Source organism: Rhincodon typus, chromosome 5 (assembly GCF_021869965.1).
Source record: "Rhincodon typus isolate 14 chromosome 5, sRhiTyp1.1, whole genome shotgun sequence".
Lineage (NCBI taxonomy): Eukaryota > Metazoa > Chordata > Chondrichthyes > Orectolobiformes > Rhincodontidae > Rhincodon > Rhincodon typus.
In genome coordinates this window covers 38,956,045-38,977,836 of record NC_063336.1, presented here as the reverse complement: position 1 = coordinate 38,977,836, position 21,792 = coordinate 38,956,045, and the positions used below count along the sequence as shown (strand labels likewise).

Below are 21,792 nucleotides of genomic sequence, written 5' to 3'. Positions count from 1 at the left end.
TCGACCATTTTTGTCATCGAACCAATCAGACATAATTGTTCAGAACTGATTCAGAGGTCGATTTGGTGTCTGTAAATAATTCTGGAAAAGAAACAGAAAAGGTTGGAAACGATGGGCCGAATGATGGGCCTGCGCTGTAACAAATCTCTGATTCTCCAAGTCAGGTAATATCCGCCGAGAGACATTGAGTTAACGCTTCAGATCGACGATATTTATCAGAACTTATGATCGCTGTTTTGTTTTGGGAGTAGGTGGGGTATCGGACATCTCTGGCACAGAGGTCCCATTCGTGCAAACAACACAATGCCAGCACAGTTACGAATATTAAAGAGAATTTAACAGTGAAACCGCGGACCAATGATGGGCATGCAACAAAATACCTTGATAATGATTTGTAGTTCTTGTGCAATTTATTCTGTATTCGAGTTACCGTTTCTTTCCTTTCACGCTTTATATCCTAACGGCAGCTCCATGACTCACTGGTTATGTATGAATAACTAACACCTGTTATTACGTTAATGAGGCATTTTTTTCAACATCTGTCTATCTACAGCCGTGTGATCTTTATCTGAGATAATTATTTTGTGCAATGATCGCGGTTATCCACAACTGTGACACCTCTTTATGATGTATTTGTGCAACAGCAGCTGTTACCTATAGCTGTGTGTGTGACCTGCCGCTGATGTGTTTTGTATAGTACATGCACCTCGGCTGGGTTACCTGCTGCTGGTCTCAATGCACCAACCTGTGGCTCTGTTACCTGGCTCAGAGGAGGGCGGGGCCTGACTTCCCGCTGGTTGAACTTCCCGCCGCCCCAAGGTGGGTTCGCCTGCTGCTGACGTCAGGAGCAATGGCGGAGGCGGAGGGAGTCGCATCCCGAGTGGATGGTGGCGATGGTGTCGGTGGTAAGTTGTTTAAAGGATGGATGTTGTGAAGGGGAGTTTGGTCGGAGGGGTGAGGAAAGGAGGAGGGTGCTTTGTTTTGTCGGGAGGCAGGGGCGGAGGGGAGGGGAGGGGAGGGGAGGGGAGAGGAGAGGTTGTTGTTTATGTGCTGGGGACGCACCTGTGGCTGCGGCTGCGGCCGCGGCCGGCGACGCTGCGGGGGCCGTTGGTCGCGAGCGGCCTGTACCAGGAGAGCACGCGTCAGCGCGAGCGAGTCATCGGCGAGGGGTGTCGTGTGTGTTAGGGTGTAGTAGTTCAGTTATTTCCCCCTCCCCCACCCCCACCCCCACCCCCACCGCAGACGGACATGGTCTTGTCTCGGCTGTGTGCAGCATGTCCCTTGTTTAATCGCCGAGCAACAGGTCAGGGCGAAGCTCCCGCTAAATACTAACTATCGGCATAGACAAACAGGTGGAAGAAAAAACGCTTTTGTGTTTGTTTTTCGCTTCATGTGTTTAGTTCACGCGTTGCCTTTCTCTTTGGAAAGGATACAAAATTCGCATCTTCAATAGATGCTGGCTATCAAAGGAAACGATTTTTTTTAAATTGCACTCTATGCTGTTGATTTTAGCTTCCCTGCAAGCATCACGAGAGTAGGGAATCTTTGTGAACGCATTCAAAAGCTGTGTGGGTTCAGGGCGAAGTTAGAATCATAGAATCCCAACAGTGTGGAAGCAGGCCATTCGGTCCTCCGAGGAGTATCCCTACCCACTCCCTGAAACCCTGCATTTCTCATGTCTAATCCACCCAGTCTGCACATCCCTGGACACTTTTTAGCATAGCCAGTCCATCTAAACTACTCAGTTTTGGAATGTGGTAGGAAACCCACGTAGACACGGGGAGAATGTGCAAACAGGACACAGGCAGTCGCACAAAGGTGGAATCCTACCCGGCTCTTTGGCACTGAAGCAGCAATGCTAACCACTGAGCCACCGTGCCACCCAAAGTGGAAAGTTGATTTTTTTTTTGCTTGATAGGTTAACGTTTAGATAGTCTGTGTTTAGTTCAAGTTGTGCACATAAAACCTGAAATTGTTCGATTTTGCAGAGTCTAGATGAAATGCTCCTTCCCTTTTTAACTGCTCGGTAAATTCCTGTTCCTTGTTTTACCTGGTGCTGAGGTTTGAACGTACGGGCGTGGCTGTAAAATATATTTGATAGATTTACCATGGGGCCTCTGTTATTCTCAGCCCTTGCTTGTGAGTGCTGTATTATAACTGGAAGAACAACTGACTTTCTTATGACATAATAGTTCTGAAGCCGCAGCACTGTATTTCGTGTTAGGTTGTGTTTTCTTGTTGCAAGTTGGTAAACCAGTATCATTAGAGGCTAATGATAACTATGTTATAGGTGGAAACTTGTGTAATAAAAGTAGGAAACCTCGGATTAGCCAGTACTTCTGATTTTACTGGAATTTTTTTCTCAGGCAATATCCTTTTTGGTTCTAAAAATCTGCAGTGTCTACGTGAAACATTTACATGACACACAACCTATCCTGATGTTAGTCTCATGATGTCAGTACTACACATTACACAACTCTTCTCCAGTTAACCCATAAGAGCTTCAGTATTTTCATGAACGATGAGAACTTTTTTTAAGGGCTATCCTTTTGTTTTAATTTGATCACTGAAAAAAGAGGCTTGTACTTGTGTAACACTTTATCTACCACAAATGTATCAAAGCTTTTTTCAGCACTGCATTGGGGTGTCAGCCTTGGTTTTTTTGGGGCCAATTCCTGAAATAGACCTAAATTCTCCATCGTTTTGACTCAGGTGAAAGTACAGTTTTGGCATTATTCATGGGATATAAATTATTACTGAGAGTGAAAGCAACACCAATGAGAATGAAAAATAAGAAAATTAGAGAACAAAGCAATTGGAAGGTCATTGCATCAGCTTGTCAATGCCTTTGTAGTTCACACTATTAATTCAGGTTTGTTTATCTTGATGAAACATTGTTCTCAAGGGTATCCTAATATTATAGCTGGTTATTTAAGAATGTGAGCTTGAACTTGAAATGACTGCTGCTCCTATTCTGATGTGATTTTGTGTGGAAATAAGCAATGGTGATTCCAGCTGTTAAATTCTCAATTCTAATTTTAGTACAATTAAACACTTATAAAAATTAGCTATTTTGAACATGATTGAAGTGGGCAGAGTTTTTATTTTAAAATAGTAAGATCTGGAATGCTTATATTACAACTTGGCGCATTTTTTTTAGAGATGCAAAAATTTTGAAAGTGCAGTGCGCAGTTTGAGAACTGTATTTTGAGTTGTAATGTTATGTATAGCTAAAGAGGATGAAGAAAAAGGACTGGATTATCTTGCTCAAAACTGATAGTTAAGCCAACTGAAATTATTGCTCTACAAGTAGAGCATTTAATTATTACTTTGCATACAGTATAGTTTTTATGCATATCAGAAAATAATTTGAACTCTTCAATAATAAATTTACATTTTAAATTAAAATGTTAAATTTATATTGTGTCTTGCCATTCTCTAATGTTAGAGAGATCTGTTACATTTCCTCTGTTTTCTAAGTACATGTTTCTTGTACCAAATGCAAAGGACCACTTCTGCAGGCAAGCAAAGACTTGTTTGTACAGGCAATTCTTTAATTCAAGATCTGAAAGTATGCATGTAATGCTTAATGATATATTTTTGTTATCACTAATTATGCTTGAGAAGATAATTCTGAATAGATATTTATTTGAAGTCCATAAATACAAGAGAGGCACTCAAACAAGAGCCAATGTAAGGCAGTAGAAAATAGAAAAGTGGCTTTAGCTAACTGCATTTTAAAGTGACTGGAAGGTTCACCTGCACATCTTGTGAATATGAAATAGGGAGAGTATTGCTTATGGTAAGTATTAAGATACAACATCAGACAAGATTTCCAGCTTAAAGCTGGATCAGTAGTATAAAGGATTCAGGTTTTGAATGTCCAGTGTTCTGTTATGAAGGCAGTATTGTGGGATAAGAATATCAGGGCATCTGAGCTGTGACGATATATGGATAATCAGTGAGGTGTGTGTGGCATTGGTGTTTCAGAATTTTGACCAGGGTGGGAGTTTGAGGATTTGGTCAGTAAGAGAAGTATTGCTGGATGCTGTAGTTGACACTATAACGTTAAATTGCTATTCTTAAAATGGTCTTTTAATACAAATAAAAGTTTGTATGCCCATTGGAGAAAGCACAGGTGGAAGTTGTCAAAGCAAATGAGGAATGATGAGAGAAGTGCAGTGTGTGGATGAGGTATGAGCGGTTTGTACACCTTTTTCCTTCTTTTCTCAGTTTTTAAAAGGAAATTATTGTACCTAAAAAAAGTTGCTGTTATTTTAGTTTAGATTATAAATCAGTATGAATGCTGTTTACCTTTTTAAGAGGCTCCGTTTTGAGGAATTCCATTAAGAAATTAAAAATCCCATGCTTCAAACCTTTTTCTAAGAACTGCCTTTATGCTTAAGGCTTTAAGTGCTATAATGATACAGAAAATGTTTACACCACCTGAAATGAGTAGCACTGTGCAGAAAAGCATCATTTTGCTTGAAGATTGAGTTGGCAGCTTTAGTATAAATGCAGGTGAGCTTTAATCTGACAAGGTATTACGAGCAAGTGTGATAGAAATAAATTACTTGGATTTGTGTAATGAATTGAATATATTTTTGTAAGAAGTTACAGCTATTGGTTAAATCCCTTTAGAACGTGGATAAGAAAAAAATCTCCCACTTACTCGGGCAAATACAGCAACAAAGTGGGATATTGCCAATGACTAGGGCTGGAACACAGTAGTTTCAGTCTTTCCAGTATTTATTTCATGGGAATTTTATAATCATCCAGTACTGAAAGATAAACGGCCTGATAATTTAGCAACAGGAGAGGAATTGAGGGACATGGCAGTTAGTATGTCATACTAATGCTGAGATTTTGGATTTCCTTGAGGGGCATATATAGATAAGAAATCGACTAGGGTTGGACACTTGAGGGACCACAAAGGTATTAGTGCAAGAAAATGAGAAGTAGTTACTAGATAGGTAAGAATGGAATTGGGTGAGAGCAATCCTGACCTGTTGGAAGATAGAGTCATTAGTTGTAGGGTGTTTTGATCAACTGTGCCCTGGGGCAGATTTTCCCAAAGTGGTAATTGGGATTCCAAGTGGGGTTGTATGTTGAAACTTTAGGGTCATGGGCTCCAAGGCAGCATTGGTCATTATGGGCCTCTGACTGAGTCATAACAATAATCTACTGCACTAAAAGGACTCTTTCTTTCTACCCCCACTCCTCCTCCTCAGTTCTTACTCAATGGTCACAACAATTTCAAGTCTCAAAATAGGGTCACATAGGGGGAAAAGTTTGAGAAGCACTGTCATAGGGATTGAAAAGAATGACGTGGAATAGTTTATTTTGTTCCCAACTGCTCAGAATGCTGTTTGTTTCAATGAGGTTTTTGTTTATAGTTTTGACAGGGACAGAAACCTGAATGCAAAATACAAACTGAGAACGGTGGGTATGGAGTTGGGAGGTGATGATACTTTGGAGAGGAAAGGAAGGGTGAAGATGAAGTAGTAATTTGTAAACCTTTAAGATATGGGCAGCAGAGATTTGGATTAACTAAACTAACAAAGATGAAAGTGCTGATTAGACAGTGGAAATGATCAGGCATTGAGGTAGCAAATCCATCTCTGAGGATTCTGAAATAATTTGCTGCTTAGGTGGAGCTGGAAATTGGCATTCTTAGTGATGGACCTGATATGTCGTCAGAATTCCAACTGTCAACTGTGCCAAAGTTGCCAGCAGTCTGGGTTCATCTCAGACTAATATTTTAAGGTATCCATAAATGTTTCGTAATTGATTTTATTTGAAGTGAAGTTACTATTGTAATATAGGAAAATGTGGCAGTCTGTTTGCGCAATAGGGTCCTACAAAGAATGATGATTCAAGTGGACAATTGAGCAGTTTGTTGTTATTTGAGAGGATAACTGTTGGCTAGGATACCAAAAGAACATACATCTGAGTATAAGTGGGTCCCCCATTTAATGGGGAGTTCAAATTCTGAAAATTAATTTTCATTGTTTGATTTTATTTTTTTGGCCTGTGTTGCTCTGGACATATGACTGGATTGGCTATTGGTAAATAGTTCACAAGAGGTTGAAAGGCAGTGCACAAAAGATTTGAGTTTTGAATTGCGTAGTTGCTGATTACTGAATAGGTTCAAAGTATAGGGCCCCATGATCAAGATCAAAGTGTACAGGCTGCCATCAGTTTCCTTTTTATCTAGCAGTTTTTGCAACTTCCAATTAATTTTTGGTGACCAGGTTTTGTTGGTTGAAATTGTAATCACAGCAAAGTTAGCTTAATTAGTTTCTCAACTATGATCTACCAAACAAAAAATGCATGTTTTAAGAAATAAGTCTGTTTTTAAGCTTGGAACAATTTGCATTTGTAAAGTATACTTGACAATCATACGGCAAATATATTCAAGTATTTGGTTTTTAAATACAAAGGTTGAAAGTGATAGATTATGTTTGGTTCAATATTTATTTTGAAACTTTTTTCCACTTAAAACAATACCTCTACCTCTTGTGTTTTTCTCGAGAGGAAATCAAAGAAGTTAGTCATGCAAAATTTCTGAAGAACTAAACAAAAACTGAAGAACTCATTTGTAAATATTGAATTCAGTTTTGGGAAAATTTTTTAAAAAAAAGGACGTTTGTTTGTACTTCACCTGTGATTGACAGGTGTCAAGATTTTTGCTACAGCTCAAGTCAATCAAATCAAAATCTACAATGCTAAATTTCTGTGTACATGTATTTTACTTGTCGTTTTCCTTTTTATTTGGAAAATGTACATTTGCAGGAACAAAAAATGTTGAAATACATAATAGAGCTGTTGTCTCTGAAAATACTCTGCCAACATGTTAAATTTCTAATATTTTGAATCCATTTAAATTAGCTTGAATTGGCACTTTGTTTTAACTCACTTTGGTTTAGTTTAGTTTTGTTTTGAAAGTAATTTGGCTTCACCTGAATGGAACAAAGTGAACTAATGTAATAGGATACGTTAGCCAATACTTAATGATATACCATGTTATTTATTTCCTACATACACTTTTTGCATTGTGTTGAAATTCCAAATTCATTAATGTTATGAAATTGTGTAGAGTAATCATGAATTGGAAGGCAGGAAGCTAGAATTTGTTGGCACAAAAAGGGTGGAGAAGAGTGTGTAGTCCCTTTTTTAAGAGGTATTGTGCTTTTCTAAGCTTGGAGATTTTACACAAAATGTTTGTAAGCAGCTGAATAGGAACAGCCAGTTCTGAAGTTGAAACATGTATCAATTGGCTATGTGATTGGAAACCTTAGGCTTGTTTTGATGTTTTGGCAACTAGCTGGAATCAGCCAATTAATTTAAACCAAGCGCTTAGCGATTGAAAGCCCATTGAATTTAAATCTGATGGTTTTGACAACTTCGGACCATTGCTATTGTAAGAAAATTGCTATGTCAGCTAAGGTGTATAAGTAGTGTTTCCGAAGAACGGTGTGAGAGCGAACTGCCATCTGAGAAATAAGCATTTGGCTCTCTCAAGAAATTGCTAAGCTCCCTAAGAAAGCACCATCTATCCATAAAAGGTACCATGGCACTTCTAGCTAAGAGTCCTCACAGAAGACTTGGCAAAGAAAAAAATCTCTGACAGCCAAATCAGTGGAAGAAAGACGTGTAGACTTTGAGATACTAAGTTTTAATTTATTTTCTTGATACTTGGCTTTCTATGAGTGGGACCTGTGTTTATTGGGGAACAGCATACCAGTAGAATTTAGTTCATAGAACGCAGAACAGTACAGCACAGTACAGGCCCTTCAGCCCATGATATTGTGCCAACCTATTATCTTACTGTAAGATCAAACTAACCTGCATTCTCTTCATTTTACTAATCAGTTAGGGAATAGTTAGAAAAGTGCAAATTGTTTGGTTTGTTAGTAATTCTGTTAATTTGTTCACTGTTAGGGTTAAATAAATAAATTGTTATTTATAAAGTGTATATCAGGGATTTTCTTTCATTTAATCTCCCCTTCTCCTTAACAACCAATGATTGAGTTATTTGATTCCTTCCACTTTTTTTTTAAAAAATGACATTTAGCAGATTTCACATTGTTCCCACTATAATGAGCAGTGCCTTTTTTAAAATTTATCAGTCAATAACAGCAAAAGCAGCAGTTTGAAATGTATGGCCTGAGAACCTGGCATTATTGAGAAATTGCATTATAATTTTTTATTGAATATCTTGGGTTTACCAATTTTATGGATTTTGAGTTCTGAAGCTTTTTCTTACTTTGCCAGGACATACATCTTTGGAGGAGATTGAATTAAGTTTATTGCCGTTGGGAACATGAAAATTCCAGAATATCTCCCCCTGCCCCCCTCCCTGTAACTCTGATGCTTCCAATCTTTCAAAGTCTTGAAAAATGATCACAATGCACCTTATTGCACAAGTGGGTTCTTCCTCAGTTTTTTGATCAATGTTTATCCTGCAGTAAACATGATAATGGTATCTGATCATGTTTGTATTGATGTCTGTGTGTAAATTGCTGCCTCATTTCTTTGATTACACCAGTGGCTGTACAGCCTGTGAAGTGCTTTTAAAAATAAAATGCTTTGGAATATGTTGTAGCTATGTAAGGACTTTTTTATAAAGCACTGAGAGGAACTTTAAAATACGTAAATATGGTTATTGGGGTTAAACCAATGTTCAGAAGTCATAAGATGCTTCTATTACCAAATAGCAGAAAAATTAATCTTGTAACTGCAGATGTTGAATATCTGAAAAAAGGACAGAAATTGCTGTAGACACTCGGGTCTGACAGCATCTGTGCAGAGAGAAATGGAGTAAACATTTCAAGTTTACTGATTCTTTAGAAATTATTTTTGCCGTGTTAAATTCAATATTTTTGTGCTAAATAGCTTAGTTATTGGTTTAAAGCTTTTTCTGACTACCTTTTGTAAAGAAAATGCCTCTGACGCTTGACATTCTAGCAACCACTTTATTGTGCAAGGGTTTTCTATATTGTCTTCGATACAACATCTGCTTTTGTGATTGACGAGTGATGCTGAACCAAAACATCTATTGCTAAGCCTGAAAACTAACATAGGCATTGTTGACCCCGTAGACTTCTATTTTATTTGTCCATTTCTTGGATTTTAAAACAAAACAAATTCATAGCAGTCAATTGGAACCTTTTTTTTTGTAGCTACTGTTGTGATAGGATGTCACATTTCATACGACTAAGGAAAAGACAATTTTTAATATCTTGTGAAGCTAGTAGCCAGTTACACTGATTTGTCATAGCATGTCGGTCGTTCTTTTTAAATATGAAAAATAGTGTGCTAGTGGCTCTATTTTTAAACACTTATACTAATAGTTTTACACTTCTTGACATGGGCACAAAACCCTTGTCTGTAAAATCACTGTCTAGCCCCAATGCATCACAGTAATCATCCGCAGTCCTTTCTTTTCTTGCTTGTCGCAAACTTGAAATAATTGCCTCGCTCTAATCTGTTACTGGAAACCTCTTAGCTGAAGATCAACGTGGGAACAATCTTGATCCCTCCCTCTCTTCTGCAGTGCACATTCTTAGTAAAACGTTAGTCTGGGTTTTGCAAGGATGCTTACCACTGACTACAAGGAGTCTTGCTTCTAGATATAGTGCCCTTGGTGGTAAGAATCTTTCCTTTCTCTATGAGACAGTTGCTAGTAACATTGTTCATTTGGGATTCCCATATCAAGCTTCATTGAAGGCATTAAGCTGTCAACCAGATGATTTGGATGAAGAATTTTCAGTTAGCCAAAAAAAGAAAGATTAATCAAACCACTTCACTGAAGTTTTACATAGTGTAAAATAAATATTGCATTACACGCAAGGTGAAAGTACAATATTAAATATCCTATAAAATACCTAGTAACAGTCATAATATGAACATTTAACAACATTCTACATTTTCATGGCCAGATCAGTTCTTCAGCAGCAAGTTCTACTTATTGTCATTAAAACCCCAGCTATGCCTCGTTGATCAAGGCTTAACATTTTGTGGCATTTCTGACAGTGATGAGAGTGTAAAAGGTCACATCAGATCGGTTTGATTTCACTGCCTTTTGGCATGTTTGGGTGGAGGATTGGTGGCAGAATCCACAGCGTATTCAGTGCTGAAACAGTAAATTACAAATCACAAACTTCATCCACTCTTGTGCTGAATCCTGAAAGTCTGCATTGATTTGGAACTGTCATAACACAGGACACTAGAAGTTTGCTGTCAAAATCTTGGTTAAATGCCAACTTGACAGTCAAATATAGATGCAATTAACACAAGTGATAGAAGTCTGAAATCATGGCAGAAAATGCCAAAAAAAATTAGCAGGTCAGGAGTGGTGAATTACACATTTTTAATGTTTAAGTTTTATTGTCCCTTCATCAGACTGATCTGTGACGCATGTCAACAGACCGTGTTTGCTCTTTATTTTCTTGGACCCACTCTCACTTAATAAATACACCTCAACCTTGCATTACCTCTCAGTACAGAGTAAGAATAAATGGACCTTTTTTCCAGTGGCTGGCAGTGACGAGTGGGTTACGGCAAGCATCAGTACTTCAACCCCTGCTATTCACAACATACATTTAGTGCCCTAATTTAAGTAATTAATATAATATCTTTATTTACAACTGACACAAGGCTGAGTCGGGGGATGTAGAGATGCTTGTGATTTGGACAAGTTGAGTGAGTAAACAAATGGATGGCAGATGAAGTGTAATGTGGATAAATGTGAGGTTATTCACTTTTGGTAGCTAAAATAGAAAGGCAGATTATTTGTAAAGTGATAGATTGGAAAAGGGTGAGTTGCAACAAGGCATGGGTGTCCTTGTACATCAGTTGCTGAAAGTGGCAAGCAGTGGCAAAAGTAAATTTGTGTGTTGGCCATTGTAGCGACAGCATTCGAGTACAAGGGCAGGGCTGTCTTGCTGCAGTTGTCCAGGGCCTTGGTGAGACCACACCTGGAATATTGTGTTCAGTTTTGGCCTCCTTGTCAGAGGAAGGATGTTCTGGCTGTGGAGGAGTGCAGAAAAATGTTTACCTGACTGCTGCTTGGGATGCCAAGACTGATGTATGAGAAGAAACTGGGATACATTAGGACTAATTAGAAGAACGAGGTGGAGGTTGGGGGCAGGGACCTCATAGAAACTTGAAATTTTAACAAGCCAGGACCAAATAAGCATAGGAAAGATGTTTCCAATGACCAAGGAGCCCAGAGAGAGGGGTCACAGTTTAAGGATATCAATCCCTTTAGGACCGAGGTGAGAAATTTCTTCAACCAGAGAGTGGTGAACAGAAGGTGCTCGAAGCCAAAACATTGAATGTTTTGAAGAAGGTGTAAGATGTAGGAAAATTTGGGAACAGGGTACTGATTTGGATGATCAGCCATGATCATATTGAATGGCATAGCAGGCTCGAAGCGCTGAACAGCCTACTGCTCTTTTCTGTTTCTATGTTTTAATACCAGTGTGAATGTTATTTGGAGTTCAGCACTGCAGTTTAATAGCAGTAGAAGTGCATACTGTGTCATTACCTAAGGTATCATGGACAAACACTGCCATGTATCTGTCCTCTTTCCAGATTTTTTTTTTTCCTAAACTGCCCCACACGGCGCATTAGGTACTTACAAGCTGTATGTCTTGCAGGCCATGCACACATGGCCTGTACACTTCATTGTGCAGTGCCTTTACTTTAGTATTGTAATTGCTCTCTTTCTCTATTTCCAAAACCCCCAACCCCAGACGCCAAAGCCTCAAAATGAGAATAGCTTGTGGCTGCATTGTAAGATCTTCGACCAGTGGTACAACTCTAGTTCTTAGTATGGTGCTTTGTGTGGTAGTATTTTAGTGAAATGTTTGGTGAAATTGGTTGCAGTTAAATATTTTTACATATAACTTTACAGAGCAGTATTTCAACATTACAGCTATATAAATTGATTTCACGGAAATATTTTCAGAACTGCTGAGAATGTCAAGATCTAACCTAGAAATCCATAACTGACTGAGCAACATTAAACTGCAGAAAACTTTAATTGGCTCCTTCTCAGCTAGCACACTTGATAAACTGTCAAAAATTATACACCTCAAATACTGTGAGCTAGTGTGATGTCCAAGTATTTATGCTGTAAATCCGAATACCAAACCTGCAGGAGAAAGCTGAGAGGTAAGCATAGCCACCAACACCAACACCGCTGAGTCTGTTGAGAAGAAACACTCAACTGAGCAGCAGCAGCAGGAGGAGGTACTGACTGAGAAAATGGAAGCCGATGACCAGAAAGTGACTGTTAGTGGATTTTGTGGATTGCTGTCTGATGAGGGGTAAGGAAACCATACCAACAGTACGTCAGGGTGTTCTCCATTGTGGAGGTGTGATGGCCATGCCACTGGAATGTGAGAGCAGGGGTGGGGTGTGGGATGTGGTTTGGGCTGTTCTGTGTGGGGAGAGATGGAGGGGAAAGTCACAATGCAGAGTGCGCTGCTCGTAGTGAGTGTGTCACCCACAAGCTCCTTTTAGTGCTGCGCTCAGTTCACATGTCTGTGGGATGGGGTGTGAAGGGTGTGTCAGTCAAATGAACTGTATCTCACACCAGCTTGAGATTTCCCTCGCTAAGTGGGTAGTCACTGACGGGTCTCTTTTTTTTCTTTCCCCCCTCTATTTTCTGGGTTTTATTTTGATAAATATGAACACAATCAATCAAGAACCTGAGCAATTAATGAATTGGCTGTCTGGAGCTTTGCTTGGTCAGTGTTTACTGTGTTTGTTTACCTCCTCGATTATCTGGACTTTTTGATCAACCGGCACGCTCCTGGTCCCATAGATGCTGGTTAATAAAAAGTTTGCTGTAGTTCATTCAGGCAAAGCTACGTTCAACTTCATTTTTACTATAAATGTTGCAATTTCAGCTTGAAATATTAGTGGTCTCTTGGTCAGAAGGCTGTAATTTTAGCTCTGTTCAGGCACCTGAACATTATACTGCATTGAAAGATCAATGCAGATTGAGTGGTGAATTTCTCAAATGTGAAATGTTAAATTGAAGTCCTATTTACTTGTTTAAGTAGATGTAATGCATCCTGTAATCCTACTACAGACGGGGAGGACCAATCCTACCCAACTTCCTCCAACCAGCACTGCCTAAAGTAAATTATTCTTGGTCATTACTATTTGTGTAGCACTACTCTGTGCAGGTTAGTTGCCACTTTCGCTTGTAGAACCATTTCTATAACAGTAATTCATTTCTTGGTGTGTATTTTGGAATATCTTGAGGACATCTCCAAAATACAAGTTCCTTTCTACATAGCAACTGCATTTTGCTGTCATTGTTTTGCAGAAGTCGAGTGCACAATTCCATCATGTAAAGACGAAACTCCTCTTGCAAGATTTAGAGGATTTGACCTGTCCTAAATCTTTAGTAGATCCTCTGCCAGGAAATCTTTAACTGCTTAGTGCTCTTAGTCAAATGCACTTGATCTTCAAGTTGTTGTTTAACCATTTTGCCAGAATCTGGAGGTTTTTTTTCTTTTGGGGGAAAAATGTCTAATGTAATAATTCAGGAGAATAACTTTTTCTCTGCTCTTTGTAAAGAATTTAAAATAGGATGAACTTAACCTTTACGGAATGAAGCTAGATTGGGGTCTGAGACTTGATTTTAAATATTCTTTTTTTATGCACCAGTCATGGAAATAAATATTTTGGCCCATATCAAAGCACTTGGAATGTTGGTTTAACAATATATAGTTCAAAGTTTGAGGTAGGAACCAAGGAAACTGTTAATTTCTTAATGTAATATTGAATCGCATTAATCAAACGTGAATTCAAGGAAATTTGACTCATTGGAGGCTCTACATGCCCTGAAGTTCAAAAAACTCCAATTGGAAATGATAGGCTTGCAATATTACAGGTTGTGGCTACAGCCAGAGAACATGAAATGGCAAAAAGCAATCATGATGCTGACTGCCGCTATGGCTAGATTTCAGTTAAATCTAGGTACAGGCAGCAGAGTTGAGGCAGTGAAATTGCAACAAAAATGTTATGCAGGAACTGCAAATGACCAGAGTTCACAGAAGGAAATGTCCTGCAAATGGATCAAATTGCAGGTTTTGTAGAAAGCCCAATCACTGGGAAAGATTTGCAGAACATAGACAGCAAGTTTGTTTAATCACACACCACTGGGTTAGTTGAAAGTCGAGTCAATTTATTCCTGGAGTTGTTGCAAAGCCCCCAAAATTAGATTTTGAAGAAGCGTTAAACATTAAACAGTCTGAGGAAAGGTCACCAGTCCCAAAACATTGACTCTGGCAACATCTGAGAAGAGAAATCAGTCCTGCTGAACTCTTCCAACTACTTCTGTTTTTGTTAAACATAAACTTTGCTTTCTCTCCCACAGCTGTCAGGCCTCCTGAGGTTTTCCAGCATTTTCTGCTTTTGTCCTTAAATTACCTGTCTGGTAGACCCATGTTAACAAGACACAGAGCAGTTTTCTGTACTTAAGAACGCTTCCTAAAACAGATAAACAGAAATAAACTGTTGACATATAACTTAACTATTTAAAGCTCAAGTCTCCTTAGAGCCCCTCTATAAAAACACGGACATAAAAACCGGGGAAGCAGGTCAATGGCCCCAGTCCACGAGTCTCACTGAGATGATCATTTTGCTTGCTGGGGTTTTCTGTTTTTTCCGATTTCTTTTCGGGCTCTTTTTCACTTCACCAGAGGTACAAGCATTTGATTCACTAACTGCAAAATCTTAGTTACTGGTTAAAGGCCACAGTACCTTTTTTGGCCTTCTTCACGTGCTGGGTATTTTACTGGACAAAAACAGACATTGTCTGCCCTTGCATAGTCTGGTTTCTGCCAGAATTATTCACACCCACAAGCTGATCAGCTACCCAATCAGCTAGTTGTTGTCACGCTGATGGCCCTTAGCATCTACAACTAGTCGCAATGCAATGAACCAGTCAACAACCTGTTACTGGCTGAATCTCACTTTGTCCACACTCCTTCCTGCCGGCCTGTCAACACCAGCCTTTCCATTGCTTGAACAAAGCAGCAGTATAACTGACTTGCAGTGTACTTTTTTTTTTTAAAAGGGCGGTATTTCCTCTTTGTCCTTTGCTGTTAAATTGTCTTTTCCATTTTAAAATTTAAAAAAATCTTTACGTAAGTAAGTTCAAAAGGCAGAGCAACAAGGGATGAAATTTCTCTATTTCATTATGAAAGATGAGAACATAATAGACAAAAACTATATGACTACATGAAATGGGTGGATGGGACAGTTGTCAAAAAAGGAAATTCTCTCAACCATTTCAGATCAGGAAGGGGCTGAAAAGAAGATAACAATCCTAAATTGAAACTTTGTTAATAGAGAAGAGTAAAATTATACTGCCTTGTATATACCAGAAGGTCCTTCCTGAAATTTTGAAAGAAAATGGATAACTAAATGCTTGAAACTGAGCAATGTCATGCCAATGGCAGTTGGGAGAAGTGATACTTGAGATAAGAACAACCCAGATCATCGTCACGATGAGACGAATAAAAAGATGCAAATTGTGTGTTATATATCACTGAATGAGATGGTTGTGTTTTCCTAGGGTTGAGCAGTTTTGAAAAGTTGTAGCTTCAGTAAATCACAAAGTCAAGAAGGTGTCACTCAAAATTGACGGTGTACTGTCACCAAGTGCTCTCTGATCAGAAAATAGGAAGATCTGGTATGTGTACCCAGAATAATTTAATGAGATGACTGAATACTACATTACTGTTGATCCAGTAATGAAACCAGGGCAAATATAACTATATGGAAATCTTGAGAAAGCTCCAAGAGCTAGATAGGTGATTGCCTTAGTCAAAGCATTAACCCGTCACGATTGCAAGAAGTTAAATGGACAGGTAAGAATTTTGCCTGGATCCCACAGGTCTTTAATTAAACAGCCAAGATGAATGACCACCTTGTTCTAATACGGAAGCCATGGACAATCTGACCAAGCTAAATATAGACAAATGAAGCCTGAAGGTGATAGAATTTTGTTGGGATGGTGACAACCTGATGAAATCAAACAGGACTTCAACTCTTGGCCTTCTCTGAGCCAAGATCTCCCAAATATTGGGCTCAAAGGTTCTTAGTTTGATCCAGTGAATGAATTACTTTATACCTCCTATGTCAGAACTCTCAACAAACATGAGGGCTGATAATTATCATAGTCATTCGCAGGAGAGTACTTTCAGCAAGTAGTATGCAAACAGACAAACCTGTCACTGCACAAGTAGATACTTCTACAAAATGACTAAGAGGATCCCTGACGAAAGAGTGAGAACCAATTTGCATCCAAAGTTCTGACATTGCCTGAAGAGTAATGGTAATGTAGAAATAGATCTCTTGGCAATTGCGTATGGATTTGAGAAATTCCATGTGCATCTCGACAGGAGAATATCAATGCAGTGACTGATTTTTCAACCAGTGTACAACATGAGCAAGGCTCTGAAATAAAAACCAGGAAGACAATGAGCACTTGGTGAGAATCTATCTTGGTTATTGCTGAAGCTTTAAGCCTAACAATCCATCAGCTTGCAGTTTAGCCAAAATGGACTCATTAAAAAATGAGACAGGAGGTGGTTACTAATATCGTATCCCTAGCCTCTAACCTGCTCCTTGTAGTCACTGTATGTATATGATGAGTCCAGGCATCTAGAAATATTTTTCAGTGCACCGAGTTACTGATTGATTAAACTACACAGTTGAAAGGTTTGCATTTTGCTAAATGAAGTTAGTTGATTTGAACAAACAAGTACATTAGGGCAAAGAAACTAGATTCATTGTAGCTCCTAGTTGTCACATGAGTGAAGGATATGAATGAAAATATAGTTAAAACTGGTGTTTTAAAGTCTTTGAAGCACGTGTTGTGGACTTGATAATTTGTATTTTGAAAAATTAGCTTAAAATATTTGATTAGTGGCTAGTTTCAGAATAGCTAACAATTGTAGGCATCATAATTTATTTAATTTTGCATACTGTTGCTTGGTCTTATCTCTGAGCTAAAATTTTAAACCATATTCTACTTTCCCTGAATGATTTTTAAACCTGTGCTTTTCTGTATGTTGAGTACAAGCAGCTGGTTTGTATGTACGGCCTTCAATTTTAGAATTCTGTCTCTGTCCAGCAGTCAGCTGCTTATGCAGCACCATTCCATTCTGTACCAACCACGGCTGAGGGGAAGGCAGTGCTGTTACTTTGATCGTGCCTGTTCCTGAATTGGTTGAAAGATACAGGAGCATTCCAGCATACTGTGACATCCAGCTGAAGAGACATTTATAGCCCCATTACATTTGTGTATGTCACTGTTGTTGTGGCAACCGTTTTAATAGATGGGTTCTTTATTTTCTTAAGGATTTTTGTGCATTTTTTTTTTCTGAACAAGTCTTAAGTGGCAGGAAGGAGAAAGGCGTGCACCAGGATCTAATTGTGAGCATTTGCTGCAGGTCAGAAGAAGTAACCCTGCTAAAACAATGTTTAATTAGGACATGGAAGGTGGGGAGCTGTAGGTCCCCAAATGCTGTATGGATGTTCGTATTTGTTAGCTGTTATTCATTCAAAACAAATGTATTGAAAATGCACAGAAGACTGGAGGTTTGTGGAGGTTTTTAAATCTATTTCACCAGGCTGCTGGATCAGTGGCAACAGTGGTTCTGTGGCAAAGACTGTCGTAGCAGCATGCCTAGCTCGAGCACTGTTAGCAAACAGAGGTTGAAAAAGACTAGTGCAAAGTCGAATCTCCATGATTTATTCACTATTAATGAAGAAGATGAACTCAAAAGAGCTAGGTTTTCCAGAAGGCCAAAAGGTATTGTATCAAATTACTGGACTGGCTACTGTAAGCTCTGTCATATGATTTGATGTAATCTTGAAGTGCATGATACACTGTAATTATGAACTAATTATTGCTATATTTAACATTTTTAAAAAAAAAAAAAATGCCCTGTGCTACTTTGCTGGAATTAAACCTGAACATTGTTTCCTGAATGTACGAATGTGTCTTTTAGTCATGCTGGAAGTACAAAACCATTGCATGATATTTGTTCAAAAAAAAAAAATTGCAGGAGCTCTTTAATATATTTAGTCTACTTGATAGTACGTAGGATTTTGCTACTTTGAAAATTACAATTCTGAATTTCTACTGGCTAGCCTTGAGAACAATTCTGTTTTTTCCTCAGCAGCAGTGCCTTTCAGTGATAGCACTGACTATGTAATGGCTTCATTGAACATAATTGGTGCTTTGATCAGCCCAGAGCTACAAATTACAACAAGCTGTTGTTTTGTGCAGAAATTCAACAATATTGGATGAATACTAAACAAAATTCTGATTTTCTTAACTGACCTTCACACACACACCATGATGTTGGTAAAACGGGAAGCTTCATTTACTTGGCCATACATCTTCTCTGTCTATCAATGTTTTCAGTTTACGTGAAATTTGATTGTAAAGCTCTATATGAGTAATGCTTCCTACTGAAGGCCACTATACATTGTGTTCTTTAAAGAAGTTAACCATGCAGAATAATTTAATATATTACTTACTAACTTCAAAGTGCCTGCTGTTTAGTGCTTTGAACTGGTCCTGTCATTCTATTTAAATGGATGTCTGCTCTGCCTACTCTATAGGATTATATCTTAATGTAATTATTGGTTGTGCTTTATCTTGCCATAATAGTACGCAAACTAAAAATTTGGCTTTTGCGATACATTGATGCAACATGCCCTCGGACCATTCCTATGTCACCTATTGTGAAAGGACAGATGCAACGAATTATTTATGTTGACTTTTGTCAGTGTGGTTGTAGGAAACTGTAGTCATCGATTTTTGCATTAGCTAAGTTCCAAAAAGAATGGCATGAAGACTGCTTCTTTAAAGTTAATTTTTATTAAATTTTGAAGTCTGCTTTCCAATTCTATTATTCATAATACATTCAATTGTAAATAAGTTTCTTCAAAGTACAGCACAAAATAAAAGATGCTGAAAGACTTAATCTGGTCCTTTCTGTTGAATACTTGACTAGCTTCTGATACATTGCAAGTTCCAGTGTAAGGTGTTTTTTTAATGAACCTTCAAGTTTCAAGGAAAAGATGAATAATAGGTATATTAGTATAGGACATGTTACTATAAAATCTGTATTGTGAGGTTCTCAATGCCACAAAATGTCACTTTTTATAATGCAAATTTTTAACCTGAATTTAAGAGTACTTTTAATTATCTCTGATCACCCTTGTTATTGTTAAATGATTGTGAGGGTACGATAATAGTTTGAATGTAATAAGTAGCAAAATGTTTGTTTTTCACTGGACTTCAATTGTGGACATTTTGAAGAAATGAAAAACCAGCAATTTGTCAAAAGGCCCAATTTGGATCCTAAGTATGAAAGAATTGAATAATGAATGGCGCAACTGTTTTACTCTGCTCGTAGTTGACTTTAGTTTCCCTTTGTAGGAGGGGAACCTGAAACAATTTCTGTTTAGAGCTATGAAACAGACTAACATTTATATAGTACATTTTATGACTATGAAATGTCTGAAAGTGCTTTAAAGCTGTTGAAGTATGTTGAAATGTAACTATTGTAGTGTTGCAAAGTGAAGATAACCTATGATTTCTGAAGTTTGAAATACTTGATGCCTCAAATTTTTGACTTTGTATTATGGAATTGGGATCTATTGAGCAGATATTAACTGAAGGATAATTTTAAAAAGCATGCAGTGGGTGAGGCATAAAATGAAAGTAGTGAATTATCTCCATTTCTAGCCATTGTATGTAGTTTTACTTGTTGCATTGTTGTTCTGGGTTCATGAATCAGTAGAAACCCAAAGAATTATTTAATATTAGCCCTTGGTTTTTGATCTTTCTATTTGGAGTTTTTAATGAAAGAGCACCCTCTTGTAACAGTGAGGCTGTCTAAATCAAAGTAACTTTCTTCGTGATCCTCCACTTTTCTGGCTGGGTGCGCTTGCACCAACACTTGAGAAGCTTGACCCAATCCAGGATAAAGCAGCTGCTTAGTTTTGCACCCCATTCACCACCAAAGCACGAAGGGAGTGAGTGGTGTGTTGTACAAGATGTACTTCAGCAACTCAAACAGTCTTTGAAACCACCTTCTAAGCCTGTGAACTCTAACATATTGAAGGACAAGTGTAGAAGATGCATCAAACACCATAATGTTCCCCATCCAAGCCACATACTGTCTTGACTTGCAACTATATTGTTGTTCCTTCACTGCTGGAGCAAAGCCCTGGAAATTCCCTCCTGACAACAACATGGATGCCCTACACAACAGAGACTTAACAGTTTAGGAAAGCAGCACATCACCTTTTTTTTTTTTTGAAGGAAGTTGGGGATGTGCAGTAAATGCTGACCAAGCCAGTGCCACCCATATCCTATAAACAAATGTATTAAAAATTACATGATGCCTCTAATGGAGACAAACAAACATTGGAAAAGTCCAGGAAAGGCAGCATCTGGGAAAGAAACAGTTAAAATTTCAGTGCATACCTTTCCTTTGACCTGAGGAAAGCTGGATTGATGATACACTGGAGGGCAGGAGAGATTAGATGATGAAAAGGTAAAACGGTAAAACACCAAAGGAGATGGTAATAGGTAAAGATTTAAAAAAAACAAAAGATGTACAATATCTAGAGGTGTGAATGACTTTTCCTGTACTCAGACAGAGATACTGTTGCAACAACAAGATGACCCTTGCAACTATGTGTGTGCAGATATCACCAGCTTCACAACACTGCAACAGTGGATGTATTTGCATGTGCAAAAATCGTCATTGTGCAGGCAACCCTTGGCTTGCTGTCCAGCCATCCTTCACCAGGGCCCCACTGCCCACTGTGCTTGGCATGATGTCCTCCGCTCTGTTGTCATGTGTGCAGCAAAAATAACCCTGCCATTGTAGTGGCCAGAAACACAGCCAAAGAAAGGAAAGAAACCAGATGGGAAAAAAGATAGCACAAAATCAAGTTGGAGGTTATGATCTGAAATTGTTGAACTCAGTATTGCATCCAGAAAGCTTTTGAGTGCCCACTTGAAAGACAAAATGGTGTTGGTTTGAGCTCAGATTGAACTTCATTGGAACACTGGCATTATTGGCTGCCTCTCATTTTTGAGGATGACATCTAAGCAACAGTTAACCATGGGTTGTTTGTGTCTGATTCTCAACCTATCAATTTTTGGGCACATGGGGCAGAATGTTTCCTGAGGTATTGGGATCCAGAGTGCAAGATTTCTTTTCTTTTCTCTGCTTACTTTCATTCTTAAAGTTATATGACTGAAGCATGATTTAGTCTGATAGACTGTTACCACCATTTTGACTGGTAGCAAGCTCTCCCCAGTGACTATTGTCAATGCTGACATCTTTCTAAGAGAAATTCAGAAAATTTTCTTTGCATTATGCCCTCTGGTCCTAGACTCTCCATCAACAGGAAATAACCTTTCTGCTTCTACCCTGGCGAATCCTCTCTCAATCTTGTACATTTCAAATAAGATCACCTTTTCATTCTGTTATTTCAATGGGTGTAGTGGACAGCAAAGAACATTACCTCAGAGTACAACAGGACCTTGATCAGATGGGCCAATGGTTTGAGGAACGGCAAATAGAGTTTAATTTAGATAAAATGCAGCACCTCACTTTTACAAGGGCAAATCAGGGCAGGACTCGTACACTTAGTGGGAAGGTCCTGTGGAATGTTGCTGAACAAAGAGAACTTGCAGTGCAGGTACATAGTTCCTTGAAA

The 21,792-nt window shown here is 38.5% G+C and overlaps 1 protein-coding gene across 2 annotated transcripts in view; it reads left to right on the top strand.

Annotated features, from left to right (window-relative positions):
• Window positions 1-683: 683 nt before the first annotated feature.
• LOC109923570 (ensconsin-like) overlaps window positions 684-21,792 on the top strand; it is a 132,377-nt gene continuing 111,268 nt past the window's right edge. The window contains exon 1 of one of the 2 annotated variants that reach the window (XM_048597400.1): window positions 684-905. In XM_048597400.1, coding sequence (XP_048453357.1) covers window positions 701-905 — 205 coding nt within the window. In that variant the 5' untranslated portion in view covers window positions 684-700. The remainder of the gene's footprint in view (window positions 906-21,792) is intronic. The other variant, XM_048597402.1, reaches the window with a different exon arrangement.